This window comes from Prunus dulcis, chromosome 7 (genome assembly GCF_902201215.1).
Source record: "Prunus dulcis chromosome 7, ALMONDv2, whole genome shotgun sequence".
NCBI lineage: Eukaryota > Viridiplantae > Streptophyta > Magnoliopsida > Rosales > Rosaceae > Prunus > Prunus dulcis.
In genome coordinates this window covers 16,977,980-16,997,455 of record NC_047656.1, presented here as the reverse complement: position 1 = coordinate 16,997,455, position 19,476 = coordinate 16,977,980, and the positions used below count along the sequence as shown (strand labels likewise).

General features: G+C 37.7%; 3 protein-coding genes across 4 annotated transcripts; all 3 read right to left on the bottom strand.

The window, feature by feature from the left end:
* Window positions 1-11: 11 nt before the first annotated feature.
* Window positions 12-3,440, bottom strand: LOC117635832. 2 transcript variants are annotated; one of them, XM_034370201.1, is made up of 7 exons: window positions 3,304-3,438; window positions 2,428-3,095; window positions 2,180-2,277; window positions 1,665-1,689; window positions 996-1,116; window positions 774-908; window positions 12-595 (listed from the first exon to the last, which is right to left on the bottom strand). In XM_034370201.1, the coding sequence occupies exons 2-7, from the start codon at window positions 2,921-2,923 to the stop codon at window positions 391-393; spliced, it is 1,080 nt and encodes a 359-aa protein (XP_034226092.1). In that variant the 5' UTR covers window positions 2,924-3,095; window positions 3,304-3,438; the 3' UTR covers window positions 12-390. The 2 variants fall into 2 exon arrangements, with proteins under 2 accessions (XP_034226092.1, XP_034226091.1); XM_034370200.1 differs by having other exon boundaries at window positions 2,428-3,440.
* Window positions 3,441-4,094: 654 nt separating this feature from the next.
* LOC117633687 (glucan endo-1,3-beta-glucosidase 5) lies at window positions 4,095-6,404 on the bottom strand. The gene is made up of 2 exons (XM_034367394.1): window positions 5,717-6,404; window positions 4,095-5,334 (listed from the first exon to the last, which is right to left on the bottom strand). The coding sequence occupies exons 1-2, from the start codon at window positions 6,061-6,063 to the stop codon at window positions 4,185-4,187; spliced, it is 1,497 nt and encodes a 498-aa protein (XP_034223285.1). The 5' UTR covers window positions 6,064-6,404; the 3' UTR covers window positions 4,095-4,184.
* A 169-nt stretch (window positions 6,405-6,573) lies between these two features.
* LOC117633686 (brefeldin A-inhibited guanine nucleotide-exchange protein 5) lies at window positions 6,574-18,826 on the bottom strand. The gene is made up of 34 exons (XM_034367393.1): window positions 18,500-18,826; window positions 18,233-18,367; window positions 17,621-17,702; window positions 16,812-17,055; window positions 16,476-16,597; window positions 16,337-16,395; window positions 15,981-16,038; window positions 15,821-15,905; window positions 15,496-15,699; window positions 15,286-15,344; window positions 15,109-15,178; window positions 14,960-15,028; window positions 14,546-14,668; window positions 14,409-14,462; window positions 14,241-14,329; window positions 13,992-14,088; window positions 13,786-13,884; window positions 13,481-13,663; window positions 13,245-13,355; window positions 12,983-13,167; window positions 12,115-12,741; window positions 11,477-11,894; window positions 11,086-11,325; window positions 10,853-10,976; window positions 10,613-10,761; window positions 9,779-10,135; window positions 9,382-9,548; window positions 9,060-9,310; window positions 8,594-8,754; window positions 8,358-8,474; window positions 7,952-8,088; window positions 7,524-7,830; window positions 7,123-7,218; window positions 6,574-6,953 (listed from the first exon to the last, which is right to left on the bottom strand). The coding sequence occupies exons 2-34, from the start codon at window positions 18,342-18,344 to the stop codon at window positions 6,891-6,893; spliced, it is 5,319 nt and encodes a 1,772-aa protein (XP_034223284.1). The 5' UTR covers window positions 18,345-18,367; window positions 18,500-18,826; the 3' UTR covers window positions 6,574-6,890.
* Window positions 18,827-19,476: the final 650 nt, after the last annotated feature.

Below are 19,476 nucleotides of genomic sequence, written 5' to 3'. Positions count from 1 at the left end.
AAAACAAGATCAAAATTCAATGTTTGAAAATTTTGGATTATTTAAGCATTTCGTCATCATCCATATTTACAACTTGCCAGTTTTCTTTCTACCTTATTCTCTTCTAAATGTAAAATAAGGAGAAAAGGAAAAGAAACCAAGCCCTAGCTGTTGACTTTGAGCATTCTGACACCTAGTTTTCAGAATAGGGCGAAATGATAAGAAGATATTATCACCTCTCATCATTCTCCTACTCACTGAGCAACCCTATTTGGCAGGTCTCTAGAGACTATGGAGTTTCTTCATCAACAATACTTTCTTTAGCATCCATCTGATGCTCTCATGCATTAGAATGAATTCAATATATCTTGACAAATTGGTGGTCAATCTTGTACTAGGTTGTAAGAAAAACTATGAAATAATCCATGTCATTAAGTGCTTCTCCACTGCTTCCCAGTTATGGACCTTGGTGACCAGGGGGTGCTGAATAATTGACTCAGTCTTGCACCATGGATATGAGTTCTCATAATCAAAAAGAAGAACCCTGATCCCAGCCTCAGCACATTCAAGCGCATATCTTGGATTGTCATCAATTAGAACCTTTGCTCCCAAGGACCTGGCAAGTACATTTCATCAGAACATAGAGGAACTATCATATGTATAGTAGGTGATTGCACATTCATTTCGGATTTGCAGGTTCTAAAAGCATAAAGTAAGAACAAGCTTCAAAAGATGTATACAAAGAAGTTTAGAATACATGACATCAAATTATCTACAGTGGCTCAAGGTCATACCTGCATATTTCTGACTTAGGCCTAGACTCTCCATCTAAAGCAAAGTGGTTGCCAAAGTGAATCTCCTGAAACAGTCCTGGAAAATGTTTTTCAATCCATTGAATTGTGTGGTCCTTAATTGCATTCTGTCTAGACCTATTAATGCACGTAGATGCCAAAAGATTAAGTTAGTCAAAGCTCTGGTAAACATAATAACAAATTAACTCTGCTAATTGTACATACGTCACAACTGACAGGTCACAAAATCCTGACAACTTATGAATTGTCTCCTGAGCACCTGGGAGTGGGTGGATCCCAGTCTTGAAATATGATGTTTTAAAGAACTCATGCACACGAATATCAGCTGTCAAAACAAAGTAGATATTACCAATCATGGCAATGCTTTAAAGAAAGGAAGAAAGTGACAGAAAAAGAAGTGCACGTAAAATGTTTTACATAGAACCCTAAAAACATTTATCAGTTGGAGAGTACATTTCTAATAAATGTTATCTACATCCAACATATTACACAAAAAATAAAAATATAGATCAAATGTTCACAAAAGTAAGATAAATTTATTCTAAGGCTGTCAGTTAGTCAGTTCATATGTCTGATTAAAACGACATTCAATGCAATTAGAAATTTGACCATGAAACCAAATGAATCTGGTGATTCAAATGCAAGTTCCATTCTCAATATCCAATAAACAGTATTAAACTAGGAATTAGGTAGGTTAGTTCCATGTACAATCTGTAATTCATAAAAAGTGACAACTAGCATAGCTGATAAAAGTCCTTTCGTGTCATAAATGATGATCAAGATGACAATGATAATGCTGATGACGATGATGATGATAACATCCCAAATGATCGGAAAATAGTAATAATAAAAAAAGTGAAGCATATGTAGTACCTTCATCACGAGAACAGTTCCATATCTGTAACAGAAAAATATGATGCATCAGAATATGCCCAGGGAATTTTTTTAATCAAAGAAAAGGGAGCAGAAAATGTTAATATATATCCCTGAAGCTTGCTGCCAAAGAGGATTGGCACCTTAAACCACATACTAAAGAACTCAGATTGCTGGAGTAACAAATCAACTCAACTCAACTCAATCAATAGGGGTGGGAGATATGCAGGAGGCAAGCAAACATTACTATATCACAACCCAAGAAAACAGCTGAAATGTAAAACATAAGATCACAATGTAAACTAGCAAAGTCAAGCAGGAAGAAAAGTAAGTTAGCAACATGGCATGCTCAATCCTGGAAACTAGTCATAGTTCACTATTATATCAACAATGCTAAAGCATTTGAAATGATGGGTCATATCTACTTGCACTCCGAGATATGGGACACAAGGAAACAACCAACAATCAATTGAAGCTGTCCAGAATCATTGACTCAATTAGTTAGCAGGCGATACCTTGAAGAACTCATAGACATGGTACTCTGAAACTGAATGGTGGGAGGAGTAACGATCAGCAATAAACCTGTTGAGAGCCGACACAAAGTTTCCCAACACTGCTCATCAAAAACAGAATAAACATAAATCAGCAAAAGACAAGCTCATGTTTATATCTATTGATAAATCAAGACAAACCCAAGTTGGAAAATAGAGAATAGAAAAAATGATCATAACAGAAAATGGCAATCAATGCATGCATTACATACCCTCATCCACATCAACAGCAACGACGACTTTATCATCGGGCAAAGAATGGGGAGGGATTCCAGTATGGCTTCCACGCTCCTGGCAACCATTAGAGGAGGCCAATCCAATGGCATCAGAGCTGCGGAGGTCCAATTCAAGATCACGGACCAATTGAGCATTGGGATTCTCAAAGGCATTGCTGTGACGCTTTATGCTACTGCTATGAGACTGATGGTGGTGATGCTGTGATTTGAAGCACCCTTTTACGAAAAAATTGCGGCCAAGACGTGTGTTCCTCGTATTCCTGATTTTCCCAGGAAAAGTTGCATACTTGCAAGAGTGGTCTCTGGAGAAATGGGATTGCGGCCATTGAGCTCGGCCTTGAAACCCTTTGTAGCTACCATGGTTATACAAATGAGCAGCCATAGCCTCTGTAAACTGATGACGATGAAGTAAAGTTTGGTCCTTTAAGTTTGTGAAGAAGCGCAAGCCGCCTTGCTTTTTCAAAAACAACATAACGATGCCCAAATGCCCCTCAACCCCACAACCCCACCATTCAGAAAAATCGCATAAACCCTAAAAATTGCCAAATTGGGCACCAACCCCAAAACGTTACGCTAAGCTTCTTCTGTCTTCTCCATTGGGATTGCAAAAATCTGAGAACTTCCAGTCAAAACTCCCGACACGTCTGCGAAAAAATACACGAAGATGGGAAGGTCAATCCAAAGACCATTTACGCATATTCAGAAAGCATAAAAATCTAGTGTTGAACTTTCGATGCTCTTTCTTCTTGTTTGTGTCTCTCAAAACTCTGCGATCCAATTGTATAAATTGCAAAAAAAAATCTAATAATTATTCGATTTAGTTTAGTAATTTTAGTTTTGAGAATTAATTACTGGTTAGTGCGGAAATTCTGCCTTGATTTCCGATTTTCATTTTGCAATTTGATTGTGAGACCTCATAAATCTAAAACCATTCTAATAAAAAGAGCAAATAGATTCCCTGCCTCCCTTTGCAACCTTTCTTCTTCTTTTTTTTATTTTTTTTATTTTAGTTTCTTTAATTTTGTGTTCTTTACCTTTTCGTATGTGTATATGTCAAGGGGGCCACAACAGTAAGATCCAACGGTCTTGATTTTGGCTCCTCTTCCTCTGCTGATGCCCATCCACGTCTTTTCCTTTTTTTTTCCTTTTTTTTTCCTTTTTTTTTTTGGCCATGTCTTTTATCTTTCATTTCTTTGTTGCTTTTGTGTAGTTCACAATTTATTCTATTATTTTGTGTTTTATTGGCCATTAAAAAAAAGTGTTATATTCCATTATGGGTTGCTTCGGTATGAGAATTGATACTATTTTGTGTTTAGTCACAATAACAATAACACTAATTATTTAGTGATTGTCACAATAAAAACATCTTTAATAGAGGAAGACGTAAATCACCTCTTAAAATACAACTATTCATGTTATAGAAAAAATTTGTTTGAGATTATTGTATACCTAAATAGGTATGTTAGTTTCACGAAATTTGGATTTATTTGAGAATATTGTTGAATTTTGGTTGAAAGAAATTTGTGTTTGAATCTATCTCCAATTTATGTAATTGTCAGTTCAGTCATCATAATTAATAATGTAACTTATCAGCGAACATGGTTCATAGAACAGCATCATTTTTATTTCCATATGAAGGGGATTTATGTGGGCAAGAACAGAAATTAAGGTATAAAAAAATGAATTGATTCACTCACAAGTAACCCGTAAAATATACAAAGAAGTGGTGGAAATTAGATCATCAATGTGGACACTAGGACAAGGACAAGTAACACCATCACAACTATGTGGGAATTGTGCTCCCTTAATCCGGCAGCCGGTGATCGTCGAGGCTTTTCATGCTTTCCCAGATCAATCATGATCTCGAATCGGCACGAACGATTCTGACCATTTTGAGTTGGAGATGGATCCGTAGTTGTGGTGACAGAGAGATTGGAGAATTCACAAGCACCTTTGCGCTGATCCATGGTTTGGTAGTACATGTTGAAAGCATAAGAGGCATTGCTTCTAGCATCAAGCATGCCACAAGATGAGCCATATCCAAGGCTTGTGCAATCTGCATAAGAGCAAGCATAGTTGATGCTCTGAACCAAATTGGGGTCTGAAAGGCTTGCATCTGGTGCCATTATGCACCATTTCCTGGCCAAATAGTGCACCCCTTTTGCTGGTACCAAGGCTTTTCCACGACCAATATCCAATGAGTATTTGATTGAGCCATCAAAATTGAACACCCCCCAATGCCTCTCAAAATTCCCTGGTTGGATGCTCTTGGCATCTTCATCTATGAGCCCAAAGATGTAAATGTCAGGTGGGGTTGACCTCTTTGGGCTGCCTTGCCCTGCAAGTATGCGGCTCACAAGGCCTTGATTGAACCGCCGGGCGTCTTCTATGTTAGCATTAGGGTCACCATCCGTTGGCCATCCAACCTCCCCAACGATGACCGGCAATGAGGAGAAGCCATTCTTTTCAAGGGCAGCAATGCAGGTGTCAAAGTTGGCATCAAGCACATTGGTGTATGAGATGGAGCCATCGACAACAGGCTTCGAAGTGTTGTTGAAGAAGGCATACTCTTTGGGGAAGTCGGGGTCAGCTTGGAGGCTGAGGAAAGGGTAGATGTTGATGGTGAGGGCACCATCATTGTCACTGAGAAACTTCAAGATGGACATCATGAGGGTGTGGATGTCGGACCGGAAGTTGCCTCCGGATGGAAGGCCGCTGTCAGTCTGGTAAACGTCTGCGTTTAGGGGAATTGTCACCTTCACTTGTCTCCCTAGCCCTGCTTTTATCAGGGCTGCTTGGATGTTTTGGAGAGCTGGAAATGTGGTTTGCAGGAAAGTGTCTTTGTAGGTTTTGAGGAAAGGTTCATTTCCCACAGCCACATACCTACATAGATTTAAATGTCAAAAAGTAATTCAGTTTAATATTAATTGTTAATCAATCATTACTTTGGAAAATATTATTTCTTTTGTAGTTATTCGGCATATGGTGTAAGGGAGGTTTTTTTTTTTTTTGTTTTTTTTTTTTTTGGTCAACTAGTGGTTCCAAAAGAAAGAAGAACATAAAAACAGGGAGATTCTTTTGCGTTTCCAAAAGCTTTTGTTTCTATTTCCTGCCAATTTGAAACTTTTATTACGGTTGATGAGTGCCAACTTGCATGTATATGCGTCAACATACAGGGAATGAAAGAAAGAGCGTTTAACCCCACACTTACGACAAGAGTTCAAAATTTTAGAAATAAGAATATGAAAACTTCAAGTCTTTTTACCTTATATCGACGCCGTTTCTGGATATGTAGGATGACACATTTTTAGACACCCAGTTCTCAGCAACAGTAACACTGCTAGCAAGTGGTGCCAATAACTCATTGGGTATACCCACCATAACCTGGATACCAGTTCCCCCAAGAGCTTGCAATGCCCCGGGATCAGCTTCAAAGAGCTTCACTTTGCTGAACCCATTGTCCTTCAAAAGCTTGACAACTATACTAGGCGGCAATGGATGCGTAGAACGGGTTCCCCAGTTGCATGCCAAGCCACCAACTCCAAGGACCCCTTTCACCAAACCCTCCCCAATTATGCAGAGCAATAAAACCCACAAGCAGCTAAAACCCATGATTTCTTATGCCTCTCAACCTCAGTTTTCATGCATATTTCTACTAGCTCGAAACGTATAAGAAGCACTGCTTTTGAATTTAACAAACCTAAAGGTTGAGAAATGTACTTTTATGAGAGGAAAGGCAAGGAATCACAGAAATGCTAAAGTAGAAACTGGATTCTGAGAGGGGAAGGAAACCCTTTTGAGTGATTCATGACCTTACTTTAATGGAGAGAATAATCCATCAAGAAAAGAATAGAGTGAACTTGTTGTAAACTAGTTTTTTTTGTGCCAAACACTTCCTAGATGGGAAGCGAAAAACCCACATAGAAGGTGTGCACTTTACCCAACACGAATGTTTGCCAGACTATAAAGCTCCATGGGGCAGAAAGCCACTTCGTGAAAAATAAGATGAATAATCTGATCTTTATTTTCGACAAAAATAATCATGAGCTTAAAAAAGTTCTCAACATATTCGATGAAATGATTTTGTAACTAATGGTATCAGTTTGCTGGTATTGGATCTGATTAATTAATCGTATGCTTGCTACTTAGATTACACCACAGCAAAAATTGGAGATGAAACAATAAAAGGCCAATTCGAAACAATCATGTCCTCTCCTTTCTTTTTCTTTTCCTTTTTTACTACATCAAGATCATTACAACAAAATTTACCGGGTAAAGTGAACTGAAAACTACCTCTATCATAATAAATGAGATTTTCTTTATAGGCACAGGGATAAAAGAATATCAGCCGAAAAAAAATCAGTTTTTGGAGCAGTGATTTAGCGAATCATTCCTTCTGGGGACTCTTGTCAAAGTGGCAACAGATAAAATATATATAACTATGGCAGAAGTGCTTTCAGTTGTGCCCTGAAAAGATCACCAAGAGCTCCACGAACATCCATCTGAATGAATCAAGCAATTATAAGTTTTTTCCAGAATAATCTCTAATTAGTAATTAACTGCTGTAAGAGCATGAAATACCAAATTTAGAGGCACCGAGGGATGGATATGGCAGTATCAAATAACAAATCCATGTTATTACGGACCTTGACATGGAAAGAGGAGATTTACCTGATCGCAGCAAACAAGTTTTGTAAGCAAAGGATAGAAATTTCTCAGATGCCTTCTGAAAATCTGTTGGTTCATATAGCACATGCCTTTAAGCACCTGAAAAACCAAAAGAGTAAGGATAATATCACCTGTTAATACCCCTACAATATACAAATCTTGTAGGAAATCAACAAAAATATTGTCCAATAAACAAGCACAACAGATAGAGGAAGATTTATTCAATCACAAAGTTCGGGCTCCTAGAATATGGCGCCCTTGGGGCTTTCTATTTGATTGAGGAGAGTGGAATTTCGTGTGTAGGGGTGAAATCCGAAGACACTGAGGTGAATCCACCAAACCAATCAAATTAGGGTTTCAAAATTATATCATGCCCCACAAATAATCCATATGGCACTTTATACCTTGATAATTATGGGAGATCGTAACTCCAGAACACGATGAATATCCATATTAGTCGTCTCCCCAGAGCCGGACTGCAGATCAGATGCCTCCCGGAGTACCTGTTCACAGAAAGATACAAGTTTCTCTTCTGCTAATCCTTCGACTTTCTCTTCATCATTAGAATGTTCTATAATATCAACATTCTGAGAAACGTTAGTTTCTGCAAGTGCCTCTTTGTTGGCACTAAACCCGGAAGTTGCTTTCTGTAAGATGTCAAGATATATGCAAGTTCCTGCTAATTCTTGGCGGAGAAGATTCAGAGGTGGCCTGTCCAGAAGATAAATTAGTCACAAACTATGTTTTCTCTTATCAGAAAAATCATTTTCTTCCTCAACCAAAAAAATTCAATACAAAAGAAAAGAATTTACATAAAAAGTTTTCATCCTACCTCTCATCAGGAATTTGGTGCATGCGTGTTCTGAGATTGGTATATGAATTATAAGAAGCTGCAAACTCTAATGCAGACAGCAAAATGTCCATAATAGCAATCTTTTGTGGTGCTTTCAACTTGCTCCAGTATTTCTTCTGCAAATGGTAGAGTGATTTTATTAGGCAAACAGTACTCAGTCTTTTTTACATAACCCAATAATAACAATATGGCAGTAGTTCAGAGGCACTTGGAGAATTACTTTACATCCCCAAGTGCTGCAGCCTTCCAAGTCAAAGGACTTGCCTTATATATTGCAGTAATGGTTTACATCACAATGGATTGCAAATTGACGTTTGATGATCAGAAGAAACGTATTTATGAATTTAAGGGAACATGTAAAATTAAAAACGATCAAAATTCAAACCTGAATACTATCAATGGCACCAAGAAGCAATAACTGAGTGATGCATTTGCCCCTACAAGTTCCCAATAATGAACTCTCCTCCTCATCTCTGACATCAGGCTCCACAGCCTCGGGAACCTAGCGCAGCATAAGAATCAAACGTCATAAAGCCATTAAATCTGGATGCTGAGCTGTATAATTGGCCTAACAGCAGAAATAATATATTCTTTAGAAATTAATATCCTGCGACATCATACCTTAATTGGAGAAGATGGTACTGAAGCATCAGAAGCAATACCCTTAGGCTTAGAAGTAAGATTTCTGAGAAAGAGATTGTCCATAATTCTTTGACCTATTGTTTGATTCCGTTGGAGGCCTTCAGCAGATTTTGGACCACCTCCTGACGGTGACGGAAGGCCTACAAGAAGAAAATCTTTTTATATTGCTTTGCTACTAAAAATTTGAGAGGAAAAAAATTAAAATTTCTAGCTTATGCACATCAACAACAGTGTAAAAATTAGCTCCATCAATCATAGTTTTGGGACACTATGGACTTTCAAGGTTCTATTTATAGAGTAAAAAATGGTAGTAATAGTTGGTCTGTGAAGCATTTTTCAAATAAATGCAAACTAGCACAAACGAAGTGTCAGTTTTTAAGATTTTGAATGTTAATCATAAACCATTTAATAAATACTAAGTTTCACAGAACTTTAAAAACCTAACCTTCAGATCCATCCAAGTTCATTTGCACCCCTGAGTCTTGTTTGTTGTCCATCAGGACTGAAGCATTTGGATTTCTTCCATTATCACTGACATCAAACCGACGGCTATCCACTCCCTCATAGTCAGACTTTATGGAAGGACTATCACCTGAATTGACCTCTAAATCTCCAATTAACGCCCTATTGTTCTTCAGGTTCTCAAATCCCAGAGCATTTAGCAGTTCAAGTGGTTGTGTTGTGTACAAAGCATCTCTGATGACAATAATAAAATGATTAGTATTAGAACAACCACAAAATATTATCTGATAATAAGAGATAAGCACCTTATACTTTTCAACAATGTATCCCAGTCGTTCTCACTGAACTGATGTCCTCCAACTTCAATGAGATGCACTAGTGCACCCAGTGATAATGAAACCACTGCCTGATCAGTCTTTTTGGCGCAATCCAAAAGTAGACTGAGTAGGGGTGGCAACATAAAACACACCTCCTGCACAAAGCAGAGACTTCCACAGTCACACTAATCTTCGGAACACCAACTTCAAAATGCACAAATCATTTTTCACCACCAGAACCAATATATGAGAATATCAGTCTGCATTTGTTTTACTACATGATAGAATAAACCTCCACATTTTCCTCCCTTATTACGTGTGATTATTCACCAATAACTAGGAAAACTAATACAATCTATACAGCTAGTATTTAGCTCAACACTACCTTATAAAAAGTGTTGAAAAGGTTGCAAAGCAACTGAAGTGAGTGAATGCTTGTTTCACGGAACCATTCCTCATCAGGAGAAACCAAGCTTTCCTTTCCAGCATGTCTCACATGATCAAATATGGGAAACAAGACACGATGAAAAATGCTCTCCCAAAATGATGATGAGAACTTGCTACCTCTCTCATTTAGTAGATCAAACAATACTTCAAGTGCACAGCTTCTGACCTCTGGTCTTGGATCTGATGTCAGATCTGACAGACCAGCCAGCATTGGGAACCAATAATGCTCAGTCACGTCAAAAGTTGTATCCACATTTACGTCAATAGGCCTCAAAGCACCACCAGGTATAAGACCCTGAAATTGACAAACCAGAAGTTAAGCACGGATATCTCAACAGCCAAGTGACAAGTTATCAATACAAGCAAGTTAGAAGACGCCATAGAACCATAGACATCAACACAACCCACAACAACCAAATCCACCTGCAACAAAGGAGCCCAAGACCAGGGTTGCCTAAGCAGCCAGTCATCATAGTATCAAAGAAAAGCTAAGCATCAGTTTTTCTTTTTCCTAACCATTTGAACAAAGGTTCGGTTTCCAGGCCCTGCATGTGTTCTCATTTCATACTGAAAATCTCACAACCCAATCATTTCTGTTTACTAACTTCACCTCAACTTTTATAGATCCAATTAACCACCAACATAGTTCAGAAATTATTTACGGTATCTGACAAAGACACTACACTGAAGGATACAAGCAAAAGCAACATGTAATGAGTGACAGGCATCCACAAAGACCAAGGAAAAGTTAATGCCGACAGGACTAACAAACCTCCGCCAGACGATCCTCACATATGCGCAGTAGTGCAATTGCCTTCAAACTTATACGGTGTGAAGTTCTATTATTAGCAAACCTGATAAGACAGTTGACACAGTCCATAAAACAATCTCCCACTACTTGATCGAAGTGTTCCAAGATAACTGCAAATTTCCCAGTATTAGACATACCAAATTGTGAAGAGGAGGAAATCAATATGATATGAAAACATACAGTAAGGGAAAAGAATGTCACCTTGTTCAACATTTTCAAAAGCGCTCTCAACTATTGATTCCAATTCATCATCTGCAGCTGCTGTAAAAATCATGAAAACGCTACGCCATCCAGACTTGATGCTCCCTACTTTGGATTTTATCATCTGTAAAAGGCAACAGAATCAATTTTGTTTGTAGCAGGATAGCTGTATATTGAGAAGGTTAAGGAAGATAAAAGGAGCGCATTCAGGAAAGCAAACTATGTAGACATACTTGAACAATGCAGTCAACAATTAGGCTCCTTATGGTTTCACTTCGACTATTGCGCATAAGAACAACAAAAGGTTTAAGAATGTCATTTTGGAATGTGAAATTGGCAAGTTCAGCTCGCTCCAGATACTTCACACCAAGCTGCCTGAGAGAATCTATAGCATACATAGCAATTTTTTCATCATGATGACTCCCAGCTGAAATAAAGTGGTTTGCCAAAACAGACCATATTCTAGCCCAGACCTGTAAGACATTAGCAGAAACATTCAAAATATAGAGAACTCAAAATTTGCAGGACACAAATCAGAATAACACTCCATGAGCATTTTTGGTATGATCTAGGTTGTACATTTACAAGCAGAACAATAGAGGTTTCAATAGATAAAAAACATACCATGCGTATACGAGCCATGTTGTAGTAGCTGATCTCCACAAGTTTTTGCAAGCTAAACACACGAGCTGGAGTTTGTTTTAGTTCTTCAGCTGATACACCACAGAGTGCAGTGAAGAACTCCACTACAGAATCACTAGGAAGCTGAACGCTATTCACAAATACTTGTTCAGAAGGTTTTCCGGCCAACTCTCTTAGAGATTGAAGAACAGCATCTTTGGAGATCTGGTTTGATCCATGCATGACTGTTGCAGCTATAGATGGAGTTGATGTAATGAATTCAAGCCGAGAAACACATTCCAAAACTGCATTCCATGTGTCTTGAAGGGAGCCAGTCTCCATGTCGCAAAGAGATAGTAGAGTTCGCAGAGCTTCCACATTTTTACTGCGCATTTCCTTTGGAGCATGCAAGAAAGTAAATCTGAGATGACAACCCAAAAGCTCGATTAGTATTATCATAGATATTGCTTCAAAGATCAAAACCGTGATACACAACACAATTCATTGTCTCCAGATTAATTAAATACATATTTTTTCACAAAAAGAAAAAAAAAAGGCTAACATACTAAGAATGGAAATAAATAAATATAAAAAGTACAAATATACAAATGTTTGGGGAGAAAACAAGACAGATGTTTTACCTGACCAGAGATGTTAGAAAGGCATAGCGCATGGTATCCATTCCAAGAACATATGTAATGTGTATTCCAGCTTTAAATCCCTCCATACAGAGAACCACCCTTGACTTATTCTCACCTTCCTCCATTGTAACAGAAAAAGTAGCAAGCAAGGGCCATCCTACAGCTTCAACCATAGGCCTTACAAGGTCTAACTGCTGTGTAGTATAGAAGACCCCTCTTTTTGCACCTTGATTGCGAAATATAGCTTGTGTCTTCTTAATGATAGCTTCACTTTCTGATTTAGTATCTGCAGACAACGTTCTTCTGGGAAGAGCCAGATTAAGGATACTGACAAGGCGCCCTCTCTCTTCACCTTCGGGCTTATTTCTTCCACTTCTCTCAAGACCAACAGTATCATCTTTCATCTTTATCTCTTCTTTGACAATTGAATCATAGATTTCTTCCAGAAGCTCTGTTGGAGCACACTCTTCTGCATCATCCATAGCATTCATGCGTATAAAATCCGACTTGGACATTTTAGGCCACACCATTGGATTATGTGCATCAGTATTCAACATTATAACTGCATATGCAAGAATGTATGCAGTATCCGCATTTTTGAAAAGTCCTGGATTATCTGCACAATATCTGCATATGCAACATATTGAACAACATCACTGGCCAACAATTAAAAAATGAATATAATCTCCGTACAACATGGATGCCCAAATCATATTCAGTCAGAAATTGGAGTTCACACATTTACAAAGGGTACATGTATTAAGTTTGAATCATATGCATGACCATGCAGGCACGCTCAGGTCTAGACATTTATGCACAGCAAATTAAAAACCAGACAGCAATGAAATCAAACAGACACCCCCAGTACCTTTCCGCAAATTTTTCCATGATACGATCTATCTTTTGAGCTTCCCCTGGAAGTCGGAATCCTTTAAGAAGTTCACGAATTGCAGTGTCAAACTTCATTCCTGAAAACTTCATGGAATCTACATAAGCATGCATCACAGCAAGGGGGAATTCTTCATGGTGACCCAAATACTCCCCAATCATAGCCTGAAAAAAAATCATAGAAGTACTAAGATGTCTGTATCATTGTAGAAAAGCAACTTATATAAGAACAGAGCTTCCACCTTGTCCAAACTGGGAGTACTTCTCAAAAATTGGGCAACTGAATGAGGTGTGTTTTCCACCAACTTATTTGATCTTAGATACTCTACACCCTTTACAGGTTTCCTGTTGAACTGCAACATTATTAATACTATAAATCAGTTCTAGACTATGGCTAAATCAGTTCTCAGAAAAGAAATAAAATATAAAAAATTCATCCAGGGAAATCAAGTTAACAAGATTGATGCAGATCAATTACCTCAGAGATGGCAGCTTCCAATGTAGATTTATGAGCTTTTGCCTTCTCAAAGTTACTGGGTACATCGACAGCCTCTTTAGCTGAAGCTTCTCCTTCTAGAGACTGAGTCCTTTTACTCTGGTTTTCTGATTCTCCACGTGACTTTTCCCAATCTACTAGTGATTTAAGCACATTCACAAGACACTGGCAAGGTCAAGGAAAAAGGGGTCATCAAGCAACCTCTGATACCATCAATGAATATCTAGCAGGAAAAAACATATGATCAACTAGCTGGATCAGAGAAAGGAGTAAACTTATAAACCTACCTGAAGAGATGAACCTTTAATTGAAGTTGTCTGTGATACAGCAACCATGTTTGGATCTGCATTTAGAGTCCCTTGAGCAATTCTGGATAGAGTTGTAACCTAATATTAACAGTCAGAATACATTGCAGATGTATTAGATGTAAGAGAAAAACATTTTTGGATGGAATCAGAAAGAAATCATTGTGAAACAGTAAGTAAAATTGTACCATACGCTCAAACAAGTTTGGTGCCTCAAGATCACAGTCATAGTTCACAAATATGTCAACAAGCATCTGAGGATCCTTGCAAACTTTTTCAACCATCCTGAAAAAGCACATCACGTTAGAAGACCAGGACAAGAACAAGAAAAACATAATCTTCTCCTGAGACACACTGAAAGCAAAAGCCACCCAATATAAATGAAAGTAACATGTGCAATATTACTAGAAATGTAATAATCAGAAAAGCCAATATACCTAAGAACACTTAATTTCTGGTTAATTGGAAAATCCAAGCCATCCAATGATCGTAGAACTATCAAGGGAAAGAAGATGCCTATTTCACCCTGAATAAAATTTGTTGGTGTAAGGTACAGAACATATCAAGGTAAGTTTTGTAACTATTTGTCAAGATCATATACATACTTTGAGGCTTTCTCTGAACCGCAACAAAAGCACTAAAAAAATTCCAGTTGCGTACTGCAAGAAGGAAATGCATAATTAGAAGCAATAATCTCACAGCATATTCATTAAAATTGGATTAAGGAAAGATATATGTTAACCTGAAATATGACAGGGGACTGCGAAACTGAAGCCCGCAACAAAGCATATGATAGGTATGCTTTCACCGAATCGATAAAATGGAAGTTCCTAGTAAATGGATGGCCAACCCCTTCCAATAAACCCTGAAATGCCGTAAGACATTACATTATTTAATAAAACACTGGAAATAGGTACAAACAATGCTCCTTATATAAGTCAAATGTGTGAGAAAGCATCTTCATCATTCTCAAATCACCCTTTCTTCTTCCATTGTCTAAGAAGGAGGGAGGTGATTGACTGCTTAATCAATTCACACCCAAAAAAAAAAGTTTTAAATACTATTTTTGAGTTATTTAAACAGTATCAACTTCTTTTTTATGTTAAGCATCCATGGAACCATGAACATAAAAGCACAAATAAATCCCTAATGTAACCTGCAGAAGTTCAAGAGACAAAATCCTCGTCTTCAATGTAACTTCATTGTTATCTTCCTTCATCCCCATCTGCAGAAAATAAATTTAGATTTATGAATGAGGCTAGGGATTGCTGTTGACAATTAGAAGGCATTGCTCAACAAACCAACCTTGCAAAGGGTGCGGAAAACCAGTAAAGCATCACGTTGAACTATGCTCATGCTCTCGAGGTCAATCCCTCTATAGAAATTACATAAAAGTTATGAGCAATCAAATCAATGTAAAGACATTTGGTTGACTACGAATATGAGAAAGAGATATCTTAAAGTATAATATCATATCCAAACCTGGTTATCTTTTTACCATCTTCGAGATGCACAGCTTTGTCCAGGACAGCCTCTAAGCCCTAAACAACATAAAAACTACAATCTTAGTACAAAAGGAAACCTGGCAAGCTAAAATAGCCAGCATTGGGAGACATAGTAAATGGTGGCAAACACAGCATCTGAGAGTGCATAAGGTATTAAGAACATAGGTAACTATAGAAAACAGTGTACCTTGATGTCAGCACCGCCAGCAAGATTATGAAGTTCCTCAACAGATGCAATGGGTGTGTCTTTGGCCTGGTTAAGTTGATCTCCTAAAGTCATTTCTTTCTCACTTTGGTCTTCCAAGGAAGTTTCTTCAGCTTTTGTATTTGAACTTTGTCCTGAAATGGTTTCTATATGTCCAACAGAACCAGATGATGCATCCTCAAGTCCCTGCAAGAAATTACAAACTTTCTAGAATACGGGGTAAAATAACTAAATTTTATGCATGTCCTGTACAGTTGTACCAGACTACAGATAAAGACATTCAGAACTGAAAGCTTTAAATTCATACTGGGTCAGTCTCCATTCTCCTGAATATGATGCTGATCATCTGCGTAAGCATTGCCTTTGAGGTTGCTTGGTTTATGGGACTCTTGCTACAAGTCCAAAGTACAATTCATTAGCACTGCTTGAAATTGATATCGGACACCCTTATGCAAATGTAAAAGTACCTGTGCAGAGCGATATTGTAGCACACTCTGATAACCCCCAGCAAAGGTTCCCCATGTACTGCATTTGAAACAGGTTTTAAACTTTAAAATAATTTCTTGCACTGAAAATTGTAGAAACAAGAAAAGGCACAACAATACCAGTACCAAACATACATATGCACAAACTGACAAAGATATATGCTGAAATGCATATAAATTACTGCAGATCAGGAATATTACAATAGAAGAGACCCAGTACCACAGTACATATGAGTACACTTACATGGATAAGAAACCCAACTTATGACAGCCCTATATAAGTTATATAATACTCTAGCAAAAGAATACCCGATTTCCACACATCCCTGATAACATACCTCTGAACTTCGTGGATGCCACAGCAGTAAGAAGGACCTTCAACACTTGCAAAACGGTACTGCACATTGTTTCCCAAAATAAGAAAGAATAACAAGCCACATATTTTGGGAGAAAACCAATGATGTGCATGGCACATACCTATCAGATGACGAGTTGTCAACACAACTGCAAACCATGTTCAGAAGGTCTGCAAACAGCGGTACACTTTTACCATCATCTAAACCAGGATCTCCCTCTAAATGATCATATGCAATGAGCTTCTGTGCTTATGAAATTTGAAGTACTAGTTAGCTATTATAGATATAAAACAAATTATAAGTGATGATAACAAGGAGCAACCGCTAATCATACAAGAATGCAGATACTATGATAGAACAATGAATTTCTTCATGCCTTGTGTAACAAAGTATCACCATCTTGAAAGCACATAATATTTAATCTACAAAAAATAAAATCAAGAAATGAAATGCATACATGAAGACAATCCAGAGCAGGTTCTAGGACTTTCAAGTTCTTTGTCTCAAATGCAAGTCGTAGGGGATTCAAAACAAGCTCTGCCTGAGCTCCTTCTAAGGTGTTCCCAGCCTTTGCCAGGACAGTTGAAATAGTTGCACTTGTGCTCACCGGCCTAGCAACAGAATCTGCTTCCTCTGCAGTGTTTTGAGACTGATCTGGTTCTGTATCAGTTTTTGCAGCTCCACCCTCTGTTTCAAGAGAACTACAAAACAGAAGAGATTCCAAAAGTCAAAACAATGTCTGATCACGTCATTATGGTTTTAATCTCATGTAATGAATATTTGGTACCGTTTGTTAGATAAACTAATCCAAATCTGTTGGATCTGATAAAAATAAACCCAGACATATTGTGCCGTTTTCTGGCCTGATCATGATCTAAAACTATGTGAATACAATTTAACCATTGCAGCTCGACATGCGTATAATTTTTTTCGGGGTACAAAAATAGGAAGCACAAAATGTATTTAAATTGAAAATAAGATAAAAGAAAAGACTAGGTGTCCCTCTATGCTTAAACATACTACAATTGCAAGAAAATTGATACAGTTGCTTAATGACTTCAGCTCGATCACTATGAATCAACTACAAGGAATGTCCCAAAAATGTTTTGACATTGAGGCCTACAAAGATGCCACGCATATGTAAAAGTTGAATTCAACATGATTGCCATACAAGCATAATAACTACATTCTGCAAATCTGTATATTAAAGGGGGAATAGAGTGAGGGGGAGAGAAGGGAATTATTAGTTGAGCTACAAATATAGACCTTCCATCACCAGCTGAAGTTGTAGCTTGATTCTTCTCACTTGAAATGGTCTGTTGAGTTTGATTGACCTCTTTCGTACTATCTAAAGAAACACAAAAACAACCGTGCGAGAGAGATAACTGAAATTAACTATCAGTGCCAAATAGAAATATCATTTATAAACAGAAGGAAAATACATACACAACACATACTGATTAAGGCCTTTGATCTTCAATTTTAACAAGCATCAAATTGAAATTACATAAAAATTAACCACTGAAAGCAACATATTGACGCTACAAAAAAAAAAAAAAAAATAGGCATTTCAGTGCTCAATCCTTCCCAGAAAACCAGAGTTTGTTACAATCAAAAAAATTTACATGCATTACATAAACAACACAAACTCTACCTTAAGCTCACACTTCCCCACATTATCGTACACCATACTATCATACGTCAGCCCAAATAATTGTTTGATTTCATCTAACTTTAAGTAGTACATTCATACTTCAAAAACCAAAAATCCAACAAACACCAACTCCAAACCAATCTGAATCCTGGATCGTCCAAAGTTAGATACGTAATGTATATCAGTATATGTATAATTGTATACAGAGGAGGTGAGAATGAAACCTATATAAGCCTGAACGGCTTTCTGAAGGTCAGCATGCTTTTTGGGAGAACACTCTTTGAGCATGGACTCGAATGCCCTAGTTACGAAACCGCCAGCTGCACCACCCGCCATCTTCTACTGTAATTCGAATATGTCTACAATTCGGATCAAAGCAAGATCCATTACACACAAATTGCAACAATAATTCACAGATTAATCTTTCACCATATTTTACAATTACAAAATCGAAGACTAATGCGAGAGAGATACAGAGAATTATTCGTTACCTTGTTCGAATTGATTGTAGACGACGATCAGAAATGAAAGGACGAACAAGTGCGGTACTGGCGAGTTGGGAGCAGAGAATTGGAGATCTGAAAAGGCAACGCTGGTCGAGCAACTTCGACTGTATAGATCTAATTCGTCGTCAAGACTGCTAGTATGGTATGGTTTTACTGGTCTACTGGAGCGGAGCTTCTGAACCCGGAGCTTGCCACAGCGGGTTTGGGTCTTTGAGACTTCGCGCAAGTAGAAATGAAGCTGATTAAGATTTCAATTTTCAGGCCATATTTCGATTTAACCCCTTGGAAATCGATAAATTGTGCATTGGTTCTCCGAAAATGATGAAACATTCAAAATAGTTTCAATTATTTAAAAATAGATTATTTTAATTATTTAAATATCCTAGAAAATTATTTTGATGGAAAATTTACCCTCCAAACCCTGAATCCAACAAGTCTCGAATTAAAAATCCTAACTTCGGAATTTGTTCTAAAATTATTTGCAAGTCTCGAATCCTGACCCTAAACCTACTATAGGGTACTTAGGACTCGATTAAGCTTAGATACTCACATGACTCAATCTATGGCTTTATGATTAAAGTTTCGTTCTCAATCTTAAGTTAGTATGACGTAAACGAACCTTAGTTAGGAGCATCGGCATATCAAATACAAATATTGGAGTATTGGATACGAACATACCCCTCCAGTTAGGAGTATCGGTACAACATACAAATGGTTTCATTTTCGCCATTTCAGGATGTGCTAGCTGCTGTCTACTACTCTTTCCTCACATAACATTAGTGACCCAAAATCGTATTTGTGTAATCAACCAGATGATAGTAGAGTAATCTCAAAAGCCATTGTTCGACTCTGATTGCCATGGCAATAGAGCCCTCATAATGGATGGATTCCTTCTTGTAATTGTTGTAATTGATGGCGATCTTTAAGACATGTTAAAGTAAACCTTAACATAATCAAGACCC